At 43.7% G+C, this 16,613-nt stretch overlaps 1 protein-coding gene across 9 annotated transcripts in view; it reads left to right on the forward strand.

The window, feature by feature from the left end:
- Nucleotides 1-16,613, forward strand: part of PCDH9 (protocadherin 9) — a 759,938-nt gene that overhangs the window by 497,377 nt on the left and 245,948 nt on the right. For 4 of the 9 annotated variants that reach the window (XM_081002919.1, XM_081002923.1, XM_081002922.1 and 1 more), the window contains one exon: nt 574-775. The exons of 1 other annotated variant lie outside the window; for it this stretch is intronic. In XM_081002919.1, the coding sequence (XP_080859045.1) occupies nt 574-775 (202 nt within the window). The remainder of the gene's footprint in view (nt 1-573; nt 776-16,613) is intronic. 4 more of the 9 variants (XM_081002924.1, XM_081002927.1, XM_081002926.1 and 1 more) reach the window with 1 other exon arrangement.

A 16,613-nucleotide genomic window follows, 5' to 3' on the forward strand; every position in this document is an offset into this window, starting at 1 on the left:
TCCACCCTCCTTTTGGTTCCCCCCCCCCATTTGTCTTTGTTTCCTGGATCCCCTTTACGCTCCCTAGCTGCCATCTGAGGCAGGTTTTCCTGGTCTGCCTCCCTCCCTCCCTCCCTCTCGGACATAGATGTCAACCTTTCCCTTTTCTTGCGAGGAATCCTATTCGGAATAAGGGAATTTCCCTTTAAAAAAGGGAAATGTTGATAGCTATGCTCTTGGATCTGTTTTTCTAGGCCTCTTTTTCTGACCTGCAGCCCTTGGGAGGTCTCTGGGCTTCTGGACTTGGGAGGGGAGCCTATGGAAGGGCTCTGTTCCTTCCGCACTGGCTGCATATGAGCAGGTACTGTCCAGCCAAGGGAGGAGACAGGTACTGTCGAAACTGTTAAGACCAGGTGGAGTCAATAAGTGAAGTTGCCCATGACGACCTGCTTTCTTTTCTTTCCTGGGTTGCAGCAAAGAGGTGATGGTTGGGGAGGGGGGATGACGAAAAGGCAATAAGTTATATTTTAAAAGAGAGTTCCAGTAGGTAAAAGAAGAGCACTAATCCAGCGTGTCCTGTGCTCTTCTTTGTAGTCCCAGCGCCGTGTTACGTTTCACCTCCCCGATGGCTCCCAGGAAAGCTGCAGTGACAGTGGTCTAGGAGATCATGAGCCTGTGGGTAGTGGTACCCTGATCTCACACCCTCTCCCTCTGGTTCAGCCGCAGGACGAATTCTACGACCAGGCCTCACCGGACAAGAGGACCGAAGCGGACGGCAACTCCGATCCCAACTCTGGTGAGTTGCATTTTCAAGCCTTCCCTGCCCACCCATCCCGACATGGTTTTTTTGTTTTGCTTCTTCTATATTGGTAGGCCTGTATTGTTTTGTGAGTGCGTCCTCCGCATCTGTGGCGGCATATAAAATGGCACGGAGCATCAGGTGAAACGATGATGGCTTGCGCTTCTCAGCAAAGTAGGTGGAGTCACTGCCAAACAAGCAGACATCCAGGAAAGGCAGAGGGAAAGGTGCAGCAACCGTATTTTCATTATTATTGTATTCAGACACAATTATTTTCTGTGGTGTGGTTACTGAAGATCCTTCCGCTAGCAATGGTAACACATGCATTTTCTCTCTTTTTAGATTTCCCCCAGCCTATGACTATGACACGTGGTTCATAATATAAGAAGCAGACTAATTTTAAAGCAAATAGTTTTTCTGACTCCAATCAAAAGCTATGTACTTCGATTAGAAGTGTAAAAAATATAAGTAACTAAAGGGCAATCACTTTACAGTGGTGTTTCCTAAAGGCATTGACATTATTATTGTTACAATTAATTTGCTAGTTGCCTTTTAAGACACAATATCCAGGTGATTTACATAAAGCAATTAAAACAATTAAAAATACAAAGACAACCAATAGATTTAAAACAAATGGACACTTGTGGAAAAGACCCATCTATCCAGCTGAGAAAGCCTGTTGTAACAAAAATGTCTTCAGCCATTTCCAGAAAGTGCAGTCTTAGATCTCGACAGGACTGCTGTTCCACAGAACAGGGGCAGCCACTCTAAAAGCCCTGCTCTCAGTTACTGCAGAGCAGGCTTAGATATCTTTGGAACTTCTGGGAGATGCTTGACTCCTGCAGACACAGCTGGGTGTAGAAGGGATAAAGCGGTCTCTAAAGAAACCTAGTCTTGAGCTTTATAGGGACATGTATGTTAGTATCAACAACTTGAGCTTGGCCTGGTAACATTGGCCTTGATATTATAGAATTGCACATAGCCTGGAATGTGAAGAAATAAAAAATGCATGTACAAGAGCTCATATGTGTACTCACTATACTTTACTTATTTCCTACATGGCTTCACCTTTTCCTGCTGTTGCACTAGGGAAGAGTTTACTGAAGAGGTTACAAGTTTCCAAAGTAGCATGTTGTGTGGCATGGGGGGGGGGGGGGCTACAGTTGTAAGAAGCTGCTTCTTTACTGCAGACATAAAAGCTCCAAAGCTCTTTGATGTTATAGATTTGGCTATCGATTTCAAATGCTCTGGCAGACGTGGAGGTCTGGTTCCTGAGAACAATTGTGGTTTTTGAAACTGTGAAATAATGCACCTAGACACATGGTGAGCATGTGGAGAATTAAGATCAATAAGGTGAAAACCTAAGTCTGCAGTCCTAAGCAGACTTACTAAGGAGTAACTGTTGTTCAACTCAGTGGGATTTACATATGATAAACATGTTAATATCCTGCTCTTGAATTCTTGTAGTGTTGTTAAATGGCTTGATAAGACAAATGTTCCTGTAGAATTAGGGCTGGATTTACCATAGGTTTGATGAGGCCCTAAACTATTGAAGGTAATGGGGCCCTTTATATGTCCAGCTGTCCTTTGTCAACAACAAATTGTCGCTGTTTTTTGTGTTGAATATATGCTATATGCAGGGCCCATTAATTACACCATAGGAACCTACACAACACAAAACACTGTTGCTGTATGTAGGCCTTATTTTATTTTATTTTATTTGTTTTGTTTTGTTTTGTTTTGTTTTGTTTTGTTTTTTATCTTATATTTTGGAAATGTACATCCACTTTTTTTCCTTTAATTTTTTTGGGGGCCCCAAGAGAGTGGGGCCCTAAGCTATAGCTTGTTTAGCTTATACGTAAATCCGGCACTGTGCAGAATGTGTTCCAGAGTGGGGGATTTTATTTTTCCAATAGGTGGATAATTTGTGGCCCTCAGGATGTTTTCAGACTACAACTCCCAATCTCCCTGTCCACTGGGGCTTATAGGAGCTGGGGTCTAACCTGGAGGGGGCATAGGTCCCCCCCTCCTTTGCGTGGACAGGCAATGGAGTCCCCCAGGCGACCCCCGAGCAGAATAATGACTCAAGACAACGTGCTATGGGGTTAAAATTGACCACAACTTTATTAAGTTTCAGATGTAGGGAGACCTTGGCTCAGACATTGGGCGTTTATTCTTCCCAGTCCCCAGCCAGGGATCTGGGAGACTTCAGGGGTATCCAGAATGTTGGGCTGGGCTGGCTCTGGAGAACATATGTTCAAGCAGAGAGCCCGCCCCCCGTTTTGCCACCGTTGGAGGGGAGAGCAATGACAACTTCTCAGCGTATGGCCAACGCCTCCCCTCAACACCCCTTTAACGGGGAACCCTGGGATCACAACCGCAAGGGGGGCATGGGTCACCGCCTAACCCCCCCCCCATTTAGGAAGATAGACTAAAGCATTCTGCCCAAGGCCTGAAACCACCAAAGTTGTGACATTTTGCTATGGGAAAGGCAAAACCTGCCAATGCAGGAAAATTCCTTTCCAGCCCTTCAACAGCGACCCTGACATAGCAGCGCCTGCATAGCTGTGGAGAAGAGGTTAACCTGCAAAAGAAGACTTAACTGAGGGAGGGGAGGGTGGGAGAAGCTCTGGAGGTGACTGCCGCTTCACAGGTAAGATTTACCTTCTATTGTGTGGGCAGGACGGTCACTCCCCTTACCTGGCCAATCCCCTGGCAACGCCTCCCCAGGCGGGATTGGGCGATTGCCTGAGGTAGGCAGAGACCTCCAGGTATCCAGCCTGGGGAGGATAAAGCCAGCCTGAACTACCAGGAGTCACACTGGGATCTGGGGGGCTGCACGCAAAAGGCGCCCCCATTTGATGTGGGGAGCGGTCATTGTGCAAATTGGCACATGGTATACAAAAAGGGGCAGCAGCCTTGTGCTAGCAGAAATAAAATCTCTCTTCCCTGTGCCTACCCCCCAGATGCTTCAAGGAAGGGAAAGCTGTGGGTTTTGCAGCTAAAATAAGAGGGCTTCCATTTCAGGTTGAGAGAGAAGAGGATAAGTTGGAGGAGGTACTGTATGATATGGCAAGAACACGTTGGGAAATCTAATGTCTAAACTAGGGTGGAACTCGAGGGGGTGTATAGTTATGAATATTTTACGTGTATTAATTACCAGAAAACAGCATAAATATTTAGAATTTTAAACATTATTTTTATCAAAAGATTGTATGTATACACACCATCACTGTAGCAGACTCCAGAATGTCTCATTCATTCATTCATTCATTTTGGCCATATGTTTGCTTGGCCTCTGACCAGAGTGGTAAAAGCTGGATAATGGCCCACAAACAGTTTCTTTCTTTCTGAGTTACAATCCCACCCTTGGTCTAAACCACCTCTGGATGTTATTAGAATAATAACCCAAGAAAGTGGAAGCAACACTTTCTAAATGGTGGTAACCTTATTTAAATGCAAGTAATTAAATTGCCAGAATGTCAATAAAGTCTATGGATTCCCAGGCAAACCCTATTATCTCTTTAAGCAACTTAGATGGAACAATCCAGTATTTGTGTTTTTATGTACTAGAGGTGACGGTTTAAGCGACAAAAAGACAGTCTTGCAGCGGTGTTACCTGTGTAGACTTGCCCTTTAGCCTTGATGGCACAGAGTTGAGTACTGGCTTTAACACTGTGTGACAAATCCAGAAATAAATTTGAGTCCTCAGCAAGGAATGGTCCCAATTGCTGTAGTCCTTTTCTGAAGATACTGCATGTGTGAGTACTTCTGCGTTAGAGAAAAAATTCCAAATGTGTCATGTAAAATGAATTAGAACATGTAATATTAATCACAAATGATGGACTCTTTGCTAATATAGTTTTGCTAAAAGACTAATCTGAACAGACAGATGCTTTTGACTCACATAAGGATTAGGGAATGGGAGACGTCTAGGCTTTAGGTGTGCTATCGTACTACACAGTGATATCTCAGAAGCAGTACCCACAGGGTGGGGAAGGGCACTATGATTTGTGGATTTTAATGTATATTTAATCTTTGTTGGAAGCCACCCAGAATGGCTGGGGAAACCCAGCCAGATGGGCGGGGTACAAATAATAAATTATTATAATAATTATTATTATTATTCCTACCATGTTAGCCCTCTAATCTATGTTGACTTCACCATTTTTTCACAATCTTCCACTCAAACTATCTAGAGATTACAGATCACATATTTTGTATCAACACATCCATGATGCCTCAATAATTTCCATGCCACCATGTCCTTAAAATAAGATGAAAATTAGTGCAACTGTACTCACATTGGTGCTAATATCAGCACAGAAAAAAATGTATGCTGAGGAGCTGGAATAAATTTGAAATTCTGAAATTTCAAATAATTGAATGCAATGTGCTCTTGAAGCAGGACGAAAATTGAAGTTTCATGAATATGCAAGAGGGAGATACTGATTTCATTCATTCATTTATTTTTAAATAGCTGAAATTTGGTTCGTTCTTTTCAATTTCTGAAATGGCGTTAGCAAGTCCCCAGCTTGCTGTAAAGGTTCTCCACTCTGTCTTGAACTCATTTGTGTCAGGAAAGAGTTTCTTTCAGCTGACAAAATGGATTCTGGTCCACCAAAATGTATGTCTCTGTGTTGCCCTGATACGGTGATGTTGTTATCTGATGGTATAACCCCTCTGGAAAATAATCTGAAGGTCAAAGACCTGCGCCCTTGCTCCCCCCCCCCTTACTCTATTAAATGCTACTTATAAATTTAACTGGCATTTAACAAAGTACAATGGTTTGTTCTTCAATATATGGAACGATATTTTAATGCTGTGAACTGAGAAGCTTTAAATGGGAAAAGCTATCCAACTTCCACCTTTTTTCTTTTTGTTATTTTCCTGTGCGCTCATTTTTTTGTTTGTTATAGGCAAATTCTATTTCCCCCCTATCTAACAAGCAATCACTCTGCACATTTTCTGTGGCAGATGCTTCAAGGTTTATGTAGGTGTGAGTGTATGTTTTAAGTTGGTATGGAAAAAATTGCTTTCATTTCAGAAACAAAGAACAGGGGCATTACTTTTTATATAAATTTGTTTGTAGCTTTGCAAACATCAAATGCGCAGTCGAACTAGCCTGGCTGCCTGCCTTTTAAATGCCAATTCTGATACAATCTCACTTTCATGTATTGTGCTGCTGATGTTCTCCCTTGATTTGAGTGTTTTGCCCCATGGTGAGAACAATTTGGGCCATTTGTTTCCAGGTTCACATGAATCATTGGTTAATAGCTGCGTAGCATCTAGTAGTCGATGCTCCCTGATATTGGTATTTTGCTGCTGATACCAACTTTAGTATTTAGGTTTCAAAAGCCTACTGTGTTCTAGAATGAGTTAAATGTTCTCCAGGCTTAATGAACCAGTGCGCCAGAGATACATTGTTATATTTTCCAAGTGTTGCCAGCCTGCAAAGAGACAAGAGAGTTATACAATTACCCTAGCCTAATGAAAAGGCATGCACAGTGAGAGAAAATTCATCCAGCTAATCTTAAAGCCAGCAATCATTCATGCTGGGTGAGAGTGCGAGAGAGATTTTCAGCATTAGCTTTATTATTCACACACCGCTATCCTGTTTATTAAGATACAGTTCATACTTACCTCAGTTTCTGGAATAATTACATATGACTGTACTCTTGTGATAACATCCTTGGTGGTAACTACTTGGCATCTTCTTTGACCATGCATGGTACTTAATCCTAATGTGATTGATGTGCAGGGAATCCTGATGGGAGTATAATTTATGCAATTCATGACATGAACTCTGCCACTCCGCTAAAGCAGAACATCACAGGTGAGCTGGGTGGTCCAAACAGAGCCCCCAGATGCATATGGTATAGTGGTTAAGAGCGGTGGACTCGTAGTCTGGTGAACCAGATTCGCGTCTCCGCTCCTCCACATGCAGCTGCTGGGTGACCTTGGGCCAGTCACACTTCTCTGAAGTCTCTCAGCCCCACTCACCTCACAGTGTTTGTTGTGGGGGAGGAAGGGAAAGGAGATTGTTAGCCGCTTTGAGACTCCTTCGGATAGCGATAAAGTGGGATATCAAATCCAAACTTTTCCTCTTCTCTTCTTTTGCTTAAAAGATCAAAGATCACAAAAACCAGGGCATCATACATACAGGCCTTCTGATGGCTGTACTTGAAAAGCTGTTGTTGTTTATATTTTTATTATTTAATTTGATTAATTTATGTGGTAGGGGGACAATGATTTGCCACACACACACGCATGCACACAAACACACACACGGGGGGGGGTTGACATGACTCTCTTTCATCCCACTGAGTTTGCAACTAGGTGGGTTTGCGTTGAGACACCTCTATGGTTGTGTGTTAGATGCTTTCATGCACTACATCCATTGACCTTCGCCCAACAGATGAAAGCTGTTGCAAGCTTAACCTTAGCTCTGCAGTGAGCAATGATCACAAAACGGCAGCAATTATCCTTTTATAAGTTGCTTGCAGTAAACACTGGATTTTTTTTCTTTCTTTTGTGTTTTTTCATGCGGTTGTATATCCAAATATACAGTATGGGGCAGAGGGGTGGTTGACTTCATTTCAATTTAGGCCAGGCTCCATTTAGCCTCTGATCCATTCACCATCATAATCACAGCATAAACTATTTGCTAACGAGCTTGATATTTTTTATTTTTTGCATTTACACTTTGAATTAATTGCGGTCAGTTATCAATCATTACCATGAAAGTGACAGAGTTGCTATAAATGAAATCGTCTCCATTAATGAATGCGGCCTAATATCTGATGTGGCAAAAGTTTCCCAATGTTTTTGTTGTGTATTTTTGTGCACTTCTTCACTGTATGAACAAGGCAAGAAGTGCAGCCAGCATGACAATATTCATTTCCCAGCTATTGTTTTCATAATTTTCTGGCTTAAAATGTGAAGTTGAGGGCCAACCAAGCGGATGAAAATCAGGCTGGATATTGTTTTTAGTAAAGTGGAGTTTCTTATTAAAGAGATCCTTGACCCTGGTCTTTGACGTCTGAAATTGCTTTTTAAGGGCCCAGTCTATTCCTGTGACTGTAATCTGTTTTAACCGTTCTCAATTCTGAATTTTAATTTCTTGCATTTCCCCCCTGGACATTCTGGAGAAGGCTGGGTAATAAATAATATTATTATTAACCCCGCCCCCCCGGGAGAGAGAGAGAGAGAGACCATCGTGTCTAGCTTCTAGGTGTACAGCTTATCATTTAGGATCAGGAAGATATCCTCTTCTGCTGCTGCTGCTGCTGCTGCTGCTGCTGCTGCTGCTTCATTTCCTTTGTATCTCTGCATTCTTCTACCTAGTCACTTAACCACTGTTTGGCCCTCAGTCTTTATTGGTCCCAACTTCCCTACAGGTTTGCATTAAGAACTAAAGTTATGCCAGACTTTTGCAGTGAATTAAATTTGGGTATTAAAAGACGCCTGCTTCTTGGGAGAAAAGCAATGACAAACCTAGACAGCATCTTAAAAAGTAGAGACATCACCTTGCCAACAAAGGTCCGTATAGTAAAAGCTATGGTTTTCCCAGTAGTGATGTATGGAAGTGAAAGCTGGACCATAAAGAAGGCTGATCGCCAAAGAATGGATGCTTTTGAATTCTGGTGCTGGAGGAGACTCTTGAGAGTCCCATGGACTGCAGAAAGATCAAACCTCTCCATTCTGAAGAAAATCAGCCCTGAGTGCTCACTGGAAGGACAGATCGTGAAGCTGAGCCTCCAATACTTTGGCCACCTCATGAGAAGAGAAGACTCCCTGGAAAAGACCCTGATGTTGGGAAAGATTGAGGGCACAAGGAGAAGGGGACGACAGAGGACGAGATGGTTGGACAGTGTTCTCAAAGCTACGAACATGAGTTTGACCAAGCTGCAGGAGGCAGTGGAAGACAGGAGTGCCTGGCGTGCTCTGGTCCAGGGGGTGCCGAAGAGTCGGACACGACTAAACAACTAAACAACAACAACATTTGAGGGAGTTGCAGTGAATTAAATTTGACCATTTAAGGGAGTTGCAGTGAATTAAATTTGGCCATTTGAGGGAGTTGCAGTGAATTAAATTTGGCCATTTGAGGGAGTTGCAGTGAAGCACAGATGCCTCCAAAAGGGTGCGTGCAGAACTTTCTTAGAAATGTTGTGGGACTGAGCAGCAGCAGTGGGTGGTACTGACCATAGGAACTTAGCAAGGTGATGAAGGGGACTTCAAATTCAAGCATTTTAAGGAAGAATTGCACTTATGCAGTGTTCTTTGAAAATGGATTTCCAGCCTGGCCTCACAGCTTATGTTTTACAACTGGGTGCTGCTTCTTCGTGTGAATCAATCTTTCATGATGCTTTCTACGTGTAGCTGATGTCCAGCACTAGGTTACTTTAAGTATGAGGTAGGAAAGAAGAGCTTTGATTGCAGACTTATTTGTGGTACAGTAGTGTGTTGGTTTTTGGGACATGGATGGCGCTGTGGGTTCTAGGGCTTGCCGATCAGAAGGTCGGCGGCTCAAATCCCTGCAATGGGGTGAGCTCCCATTGCTGGGTCCCTGCTCCTGCCAACCTAGCAGTTTGAAAGCACGTCAAAGTGCAAGTAGATAAATATGTACCATTCTGGCGGGAAGGTAAATGGCGTTTCTGTGCGCTGCTCTGGTTCGCCAGAAGCAGCTTAGTCATGCTGTACGCCGTCTCCCTCAGCCAGTAAAGAGAGATGAGCGCCACAACCCCAGAGTCGGTCACGACTGAACCTAATGGTCAGGGGTCCCTTTACCTTTACCTAGGAAAGAAGAGCTTTGATTGCAGACTTATTTGTGGTACAGTGGTACCTTGGTTTACAACCATAATCCATTCTGGAGGTCCGTTTGTAAACCAAAACAGGTTGTAACCCAAGGTGCGCTTTCGCCAATGGGGCCTCCAAAAAAATTTGTTTGTAATCCCCCAAAAAGGGGTTGTAATCCAAGAAAAGGTTGCAAACCGGGACACGCACTTCTGGGTTTGACATGTTTGTAATCCAAAACGTATGCAAACCAAGGTACCACTGTATTAGGAACACCACACTTACTAAGAACTGTTATCACCACCAGAAGTATATGTGTAGAGTCAGGGGTGCCCAAACATTTTTCACAGAGGGCCGGATTTGATGAAGTGAACATGTGTGAGGGCCGACCAAAGTTGTTGACCTTTTTTTTAGGATTTTACCCGATGTAGACTGCCACAGGGGCCGGATTAAACTGACCAGCGGGCCACATTATGCCCCCGAAACGGACTTTGGACATTCCTGGTGTAGACCAATACAGTTAATTTGGGTATAGGAAATTGCTACACCCAGTCCTTGGTGCCTTTCATCTGGCTTGTGGCTTCTCCTGTTAGGCACCACCCCTTTCTCTGAGTACAGTGGTACCTCGGGTTAAGAACTTAATTTGTTCCGGAGGTCCGTTCTTAACCTGAAACTGTTCTTAACCTGAAGCACCACTTTAGCTAATGGGGCCTCCTGCTGCTGCCACGCCAGCGGAGCACAATTTCTGTTCTCATCCTGAAGCAAAGTTCTTAACCCAAGGTACTATTTCTGGGTTAGCGGAGTCTGTAACCTGAAGCATCTGTAACCCGAGGTACCACTGTAACTGCCTTCCCAGGGTTGGCGCATCCCATTTTGCTACAGCCTGCCACCTCCCCCTTGCTGTCATCCCCTCTTGGTCCTGCCACGCTGCCAGTGCCACACCTCTTTCCCTTTTGTTCTGCGGCTCTGTGTTCTGCGTTCTCACAAGATCTCATGAGATCTCGTGCAGTCTGTGAGATCTTGAAAGATTTCACCAGAGATTGGTGCCACTGCTGGCACTGGCTGCAGTGGAGCAGGTAGTGGAGGCGAGGCAGGCGCCACTTCTTGGGCTTCTGCTGCTCAAGGTGGATGCCTCACCTGACCTGCTCCCTCCACAGTAACTCCATTCACAGCAAACAACCTGTCTCTCATTCTCTCTCTCTTTCTTTTCTGCAAAAGTGGTGGCTGTCATTAGGAGAATGACAGATTGGGAGGTAAGCAGGCATGCGGAGCAACCCAAAGGCCAACCTGTTATTAAGGATCTGAGAGGGGAGGAGTGTATAATTGGTGAGAGACCAGAAATGGAGCACGTGGCCCCTAACTGTTTAGCCCTACATGAATGTGGCCCTCAACATCAACAATTTCTCCACTCCTGACTTAAAGAGCTGTAATCTTATTGAAGTCAAGGTTCTTCTGTTTGGCTAAGTTATGATCAGATTTTAGAAATATTATTCCTGATTGTATTTTCTGTTCGGATCTTAATGGGGGAAATGTTCACAGAAGTTTGACTAATGTTGTGCATTACGTTTCACTATCTCAAATTTGCATGTTCAAAATTGCATAAAATATTAACTGCCTTAGCAAATAGCATGACACCCCATGATTAATTGCTTACTGACAATATGACTTTATTGCATCTGTTCTGCAATTTGTAGCTTCACATTGTGTTTATGATCTAATGTGCAGAAGACAGAATTATTTTGTTTTACTGCCAAAACATGTTGGAAATATATACAATTTATTTTGAAGAAGGGCATTCCATATGTATTTGAATAATAAGAAAACTTTCCAGTGGAAATGTTTTCATAGTTACATAGTTAAATTTTCAGGAAAACATTCTAAATTTTTGATATACTTATTTTTCTGGTTAACAGTAATAATAAAAATATGGTCACATCTGAGTGATGTGATATATGGAATCATCTCAATTTTCCCTGCCCCCAAATTAAATAGTTGTGTCAAATTAATTTGAAATTTAATAGCTGTGCATGACAGTGATATTGCCCCCATCCATCTTACTCACTGGATGGAATTCTCCTTCCTCTGGGTGTTCCAGCTGAATATGAGTGGTTGTAAAATTTGGCCTGGGCTAGAGCCAGACTTGCCATGCTTGTATTGGGTTCATTGAAATTAAGGGGATTTAAGTTAAACTTAAATTAATGCTTTTGATGCTGAAGAATTGATGCTTTTGAATTATGGTGCTGGAGGAGACTCTTGAGAGTCCCATGGACTGCAAGAAGATCAAACCTATCCATTCTGAAGGAAATCAGCCCTGAGTGCTCACTGGAAGGACAGATCCTGAAGCTGAGGCACCAATAGTTTGGCCACCTCATGAGAAGAGAAGACTCCCTGGAAAAGACCCTGATGTTGGGAAAGATGGAGGGCACAAGGAGAAGGGGACGACAGAGGACAAGATGGTTGGACAGTGTTCTTGAAGCTACCAGCATGAGTTTGACCAAACTGCAGGAGGCAGTGGAAGACAGAAGTGCCTGGCGTGTTCTGGTCCATGGGGTCATGAAGAGTCGGACACGACTAAACAACTAAACAACAACAACAACGAAGTTAGACTTAACCAATATGTGTAGGCCTGAAAGTCATGGTCAACTCTCAGGTTGCATATTGGATACTGATCATGCCACTCCAGCCACTCCTCTCCAGTATTTTGAAATAATAATGTGGGCTGGCCCTATGCAAAATTGCATGCATCAAGTGGGCCTAGAAGCAGAATGGGTACTGCCAGGCAATAGACATGCGTCTTTCCTAGAAGGCCTGAGCCCTTTGTATCTGAAGGAGCATCTCCACCCCCATCATTCAGCCTGGACCCAAGAGCCTTCTGGTAGCTCCCTCACTGTGAGAAGTGAAGTTACAGGGAACCTTCTCGATAGTGGCTCCCACCCTGTGGAACACCCTCCCATCAGTTGCCAAGAAGATGAAGGGATGTTTTTATATATGTTGGAAGCTACCCAGAGTGGCTGGGGCAACTCAGTCAGATGGGTGAGGGTACAAATAAATTGTTGTTGTTGTTGTTGTTGTTGTTGTTGTTGTTGTTGTTAACACATAGCTTTTGTTCACTGAAATGGCCATTTGAAACAATCCAGTGTTATGATTTTACATATCTGGTAATCAAATTAGTGAGGGGAAATCATGTTGAGACCATAATGTGAATAACTTTGGAAATACGCTATTTTAATATCTGTAACCACTTTTAAATCAACATTAGGCTCTCAGTATAGTATCAGAAGCCCGTGTGAAGGATTTTAGCCTAACATTGGTATGTGTGTTGCTTTTTCTTAACTGTGATGTAAGGAAACTGTCTGACAATGGCGGTAAGCTGCAAAACGTATTTTGGTTACACACAATTCAGCTAAGAGTGAAGCAGGCTGGTGTGTGGGGAAAACTTGCCTCCTAGTGTAGAGCTGTGGAAATGTGTACATTCCTGAGCCTGCTTGATGAAATTACATTTTGATAGCTGCGAGCAGCAGATGTGATTCATTCTTCTTCAAAGAGATAAATAGGAATAGCATATATTTAAAGGAGTGTAGGAACTGCTTTAGGGAGAGAGCCTCCTATCCATGGCAGATGAATATGCACAATAATTCCATTGATGTAAGAGCCAGAAGGGGGGGGGGGGGTAGAATTATATTTATGTCCATCAGCGTTTGGATATGAAGCTAAGTAAAGGTTTATCTAACTTCTACTGAGAGTTAGTAAGCAACATAAATAATGGCTGCCATGTTGATGATCAGGCTTGGGAGAAAACCCCAGTTGTCCTTAGAAGGTTGTATCTGGACATCACATTTAAAATGTAGCCTTATTATTCCTTGGTATTGATTTTTAAAACTAAGGAATTTACTGTTGTTACAAATTGTCTTTAATAGTTGTCTAAAATAGCCACCTTCAGGCTACACTGCCCCCCCACTACACTACAGATTATTTGAATAAATGTAGCTGCTAAATATCCCACATTTTAATAAACCTAATGCTGTAGTGGTTTAGTGAAATGATGTCAGGGGAGTTAAATCATAATACAATTTCCAGTAATAAGTAGAAATATCTTTGTGGCAGTGGTTTAATTATGATTAAAGTTTGAGAGTGTCTTCTATTACATTGGTCATATGACCTAGCCCCAAAGGGGGAAGTTAATCCTTCCATGCGAAGAACTTTGGTTTATATTGTCACTGTCACTAAGCCCAGTGGGTAATGGTGCTTTAACCTTGCTTGCAATTCCCACAGCATGATCATTTATTGCATTTACTGCTCAGAAAACTCTTGAAGGAGCAAGGTCATAACGTTACAGAAAAACTTGGAAAACAGATGCAGAAACATTTTCTGCAAGGTCCACTGTGCAGCTCATGCAGCTCAGCTGTGGTGGCATCTATGAGTCCAGGAGGTCATCTGAAGTTCCCAGGCCCACACTGATGTTTAGGAAAGGTAGGAAGAGAACAAATGTGTGAACTTCCTCCAAAGGCAATGTTGACAAGTTCAGTCCATGCTACTCTAAGTAGCATCTGCAGAGGGGAACTGTATGGTTCAGCTGGTCCTTCCATGTTTGCATCCACTTGAAGCTGATGGACTTAGCACATTGGTCAGTCTGTAGTTTCTATCTTGCATAATCGGGAGGCCAGCAATAACTAACAAATAAAATAAAAGGTAAAAGTAAAGGATGAACACTTTCAGTGTTGCACCCTCTCCTCTTTAGTCATCCTCACTGAATGTAAATGGCTGGGACTAACGGGATTTGGAGTTGAGCAGCATCTGGAGGCTGCAGGCTCCCCAACCCTGGTATACATTTAGTTGTTGTTGTTTAGTCGTTTAGTCATGTCCGACTCTTCGTGACCCCATGGACCAGAGCACGCCAGGCACTCCTGTCTTCCACTGCCTCCCGTAGTTTGGTCAAGCTCATGTTAATAGCTTTGAGAACACTGTCCAACCATCCTGTCCTCTGTCGTCCCCTTCTCCTTGTGCCTCCATCTTTCCCAATATCAGGGTCTTTCCCAGGGAGTCTTCTCTTCTCATGAGGTGACCCAAGTATTGGAGCCTCAGCATCAGGATCTGTCATTGAGCACTCAGGTCTGATTTCCTTCAGAATGGATAGGTTTGATCTTCTTTCAGTCCATGGGACTCTCAAGAGTCTCCTCCAGCACTATAATTCAAAAGCATCAATTCTTCCCTATTCTCCCAAGAAGCAGGCATCTTTTAATTTTGTGGCTGCTGTCAGCATCTGCAGTGATCATGGAGCCCAAGAAAGTAAAATCTCTAACTGCCTCCATTTCTTCCCCTTCTATTTGCCAGGAGGTGATGGGCCCAGTGGCCATGATCTTCGTTTTTTTGATGTTGAGCTTCAGACCATATTTTGCACTCTCCTTTTTCACCCTCATTAAGAGGTTCTTTAATTCCTCCTCACTTTCTGCTATCAAAGTTGTGTCATCTGCATATCTGAGGTTATTGATATTTCTTCCGACAATCTTAATTCTGGCTTGGGATTCATTCAGTCCAGCCTTTTGCATGATGAATTCTCCATGTAAGTTAAATAAGCAGGGACAGAATACCGTATTTTTCGCACCATAGGACGCACTTTTTCCCTCCTAAAAAGCATGGGAAAATGTCTGTGCGTCTTATGGAGCGAATGCAGGGGGGAGGCAGGCGGGAAAAGCCCCCAAGAGCCGCACACAAGCTCTGTGCGCTCTTGCGGGCTTTTCCACAGGAGGGAGAAGGGACTGACTGGCCGCATCAGTCCCTTCTCCCACCTCCCAGAAAAGCCAGGAGAAGCCGTGATCTCTTTAAAGGGGTTGTGTGGCTTCTGCGGGCTTTTGGGAGAGGTGAGGGAATCCCCCCCACCTCCCAGGAAAACCAGGAGAAGCCGTGCAGCCCTTTTAAAGTGCGCGCGGCTTCTGCTGATTTTGCGGGAGGTGGGGGAATTCCCCCACCTCCCAGAAAAGCGAGGAGAAGCCGTGATCTCTTTAAAGGGGTTGTGTGGCTTCTGCGGGCTTTTGGGAGAGATGAGGGAATCCAACCACCTCCCAGGAAAGCCAGGAGAAGCCCTGTGCAGCGTCTCCCGGCAAGGAGAGGCTGCACAGGGCTAAAGGGGAAGCCAAAACAGCGAGCGGGATCCATCCTGCTCGCTGCCTTGGCTTGTGCCATAGCCGTGCGCAACCCCTCCGGCAGGGAGAGGTTGTGCGCAGCCTGTACACTGCTCTTTGGGGCTGGGGGGGAAAAAGATTTTTTTTCCTTGATTCCCCCCCCCCCCGAAAACTGGGTGCGCCCTATGGTCCGGTGCACCCTATGGTGCGAAAAATACGGTATATAGCCTTGCCGTACTCCTTTCCCAATTTTGAACCAATCAGTTAAGTATATTATATAATGCTGTTTTAACTGCTCATTCTGGAAATGGTTATTGCTCTTGGTCTTTTGTGCTAATATAGAGGTTGTACGACTGTTGTTAGGTATGGTGTGTTTGAGGTAGGGGTGTACTTTGGATGCTTTCCTTTCACACTGGGACATTTCAGCGGCATGACGGGGTGGGACGGGAGATAGAGATCCATATGCCTATTCCAGACTCAATTCTGCTCAGTAATGTGACCTAGCAAAATGCCAGAAGTTACACTGGCAAAAAGTGTTGCATTATAAAGGCTTGCTTTTCCTCTGCCAGGCTGTGGCCAGCTCAGCCAATAGTAGCCACTGCTGAAAGGAATTTGGAATACAGGTAAATTGCATCCAGTGTGCATTTTACCCCAGTGTAAATTGCACTGGCTTTCTTGCAATTTGGATTTAAAGTTTATTTTACTCACGTGGTCTATAGCTTTCATAGCAGTCTTGTAAGTGTGTTTTTTTTAATAGCCATCATCAAACAACTCCTCCTGTAAGCAGATATTTTTAATCATAAAGAAATCAACAGCACGCCAGTATTTTTAAATAGTGTGACATATTCTTATATTTATGGCTATATATGTGACACTCCTAGAGAAAGCTTGTAGAACAAACTTGCAAATAAATTTCCCTG

The sequence above is a fragment of the Podarcis pityusensis genome, assembly GCF_964106645.2.
Source record: "Podarcis pityusensis genome assembly, chromosome: 4".
Classification (NCBI taxonomy): Eukaryota; Metazoa; Chordata; class Lepidosauria; order Squamata; family Lacertidae; genus Podarcis; species Podarcis pityusensis.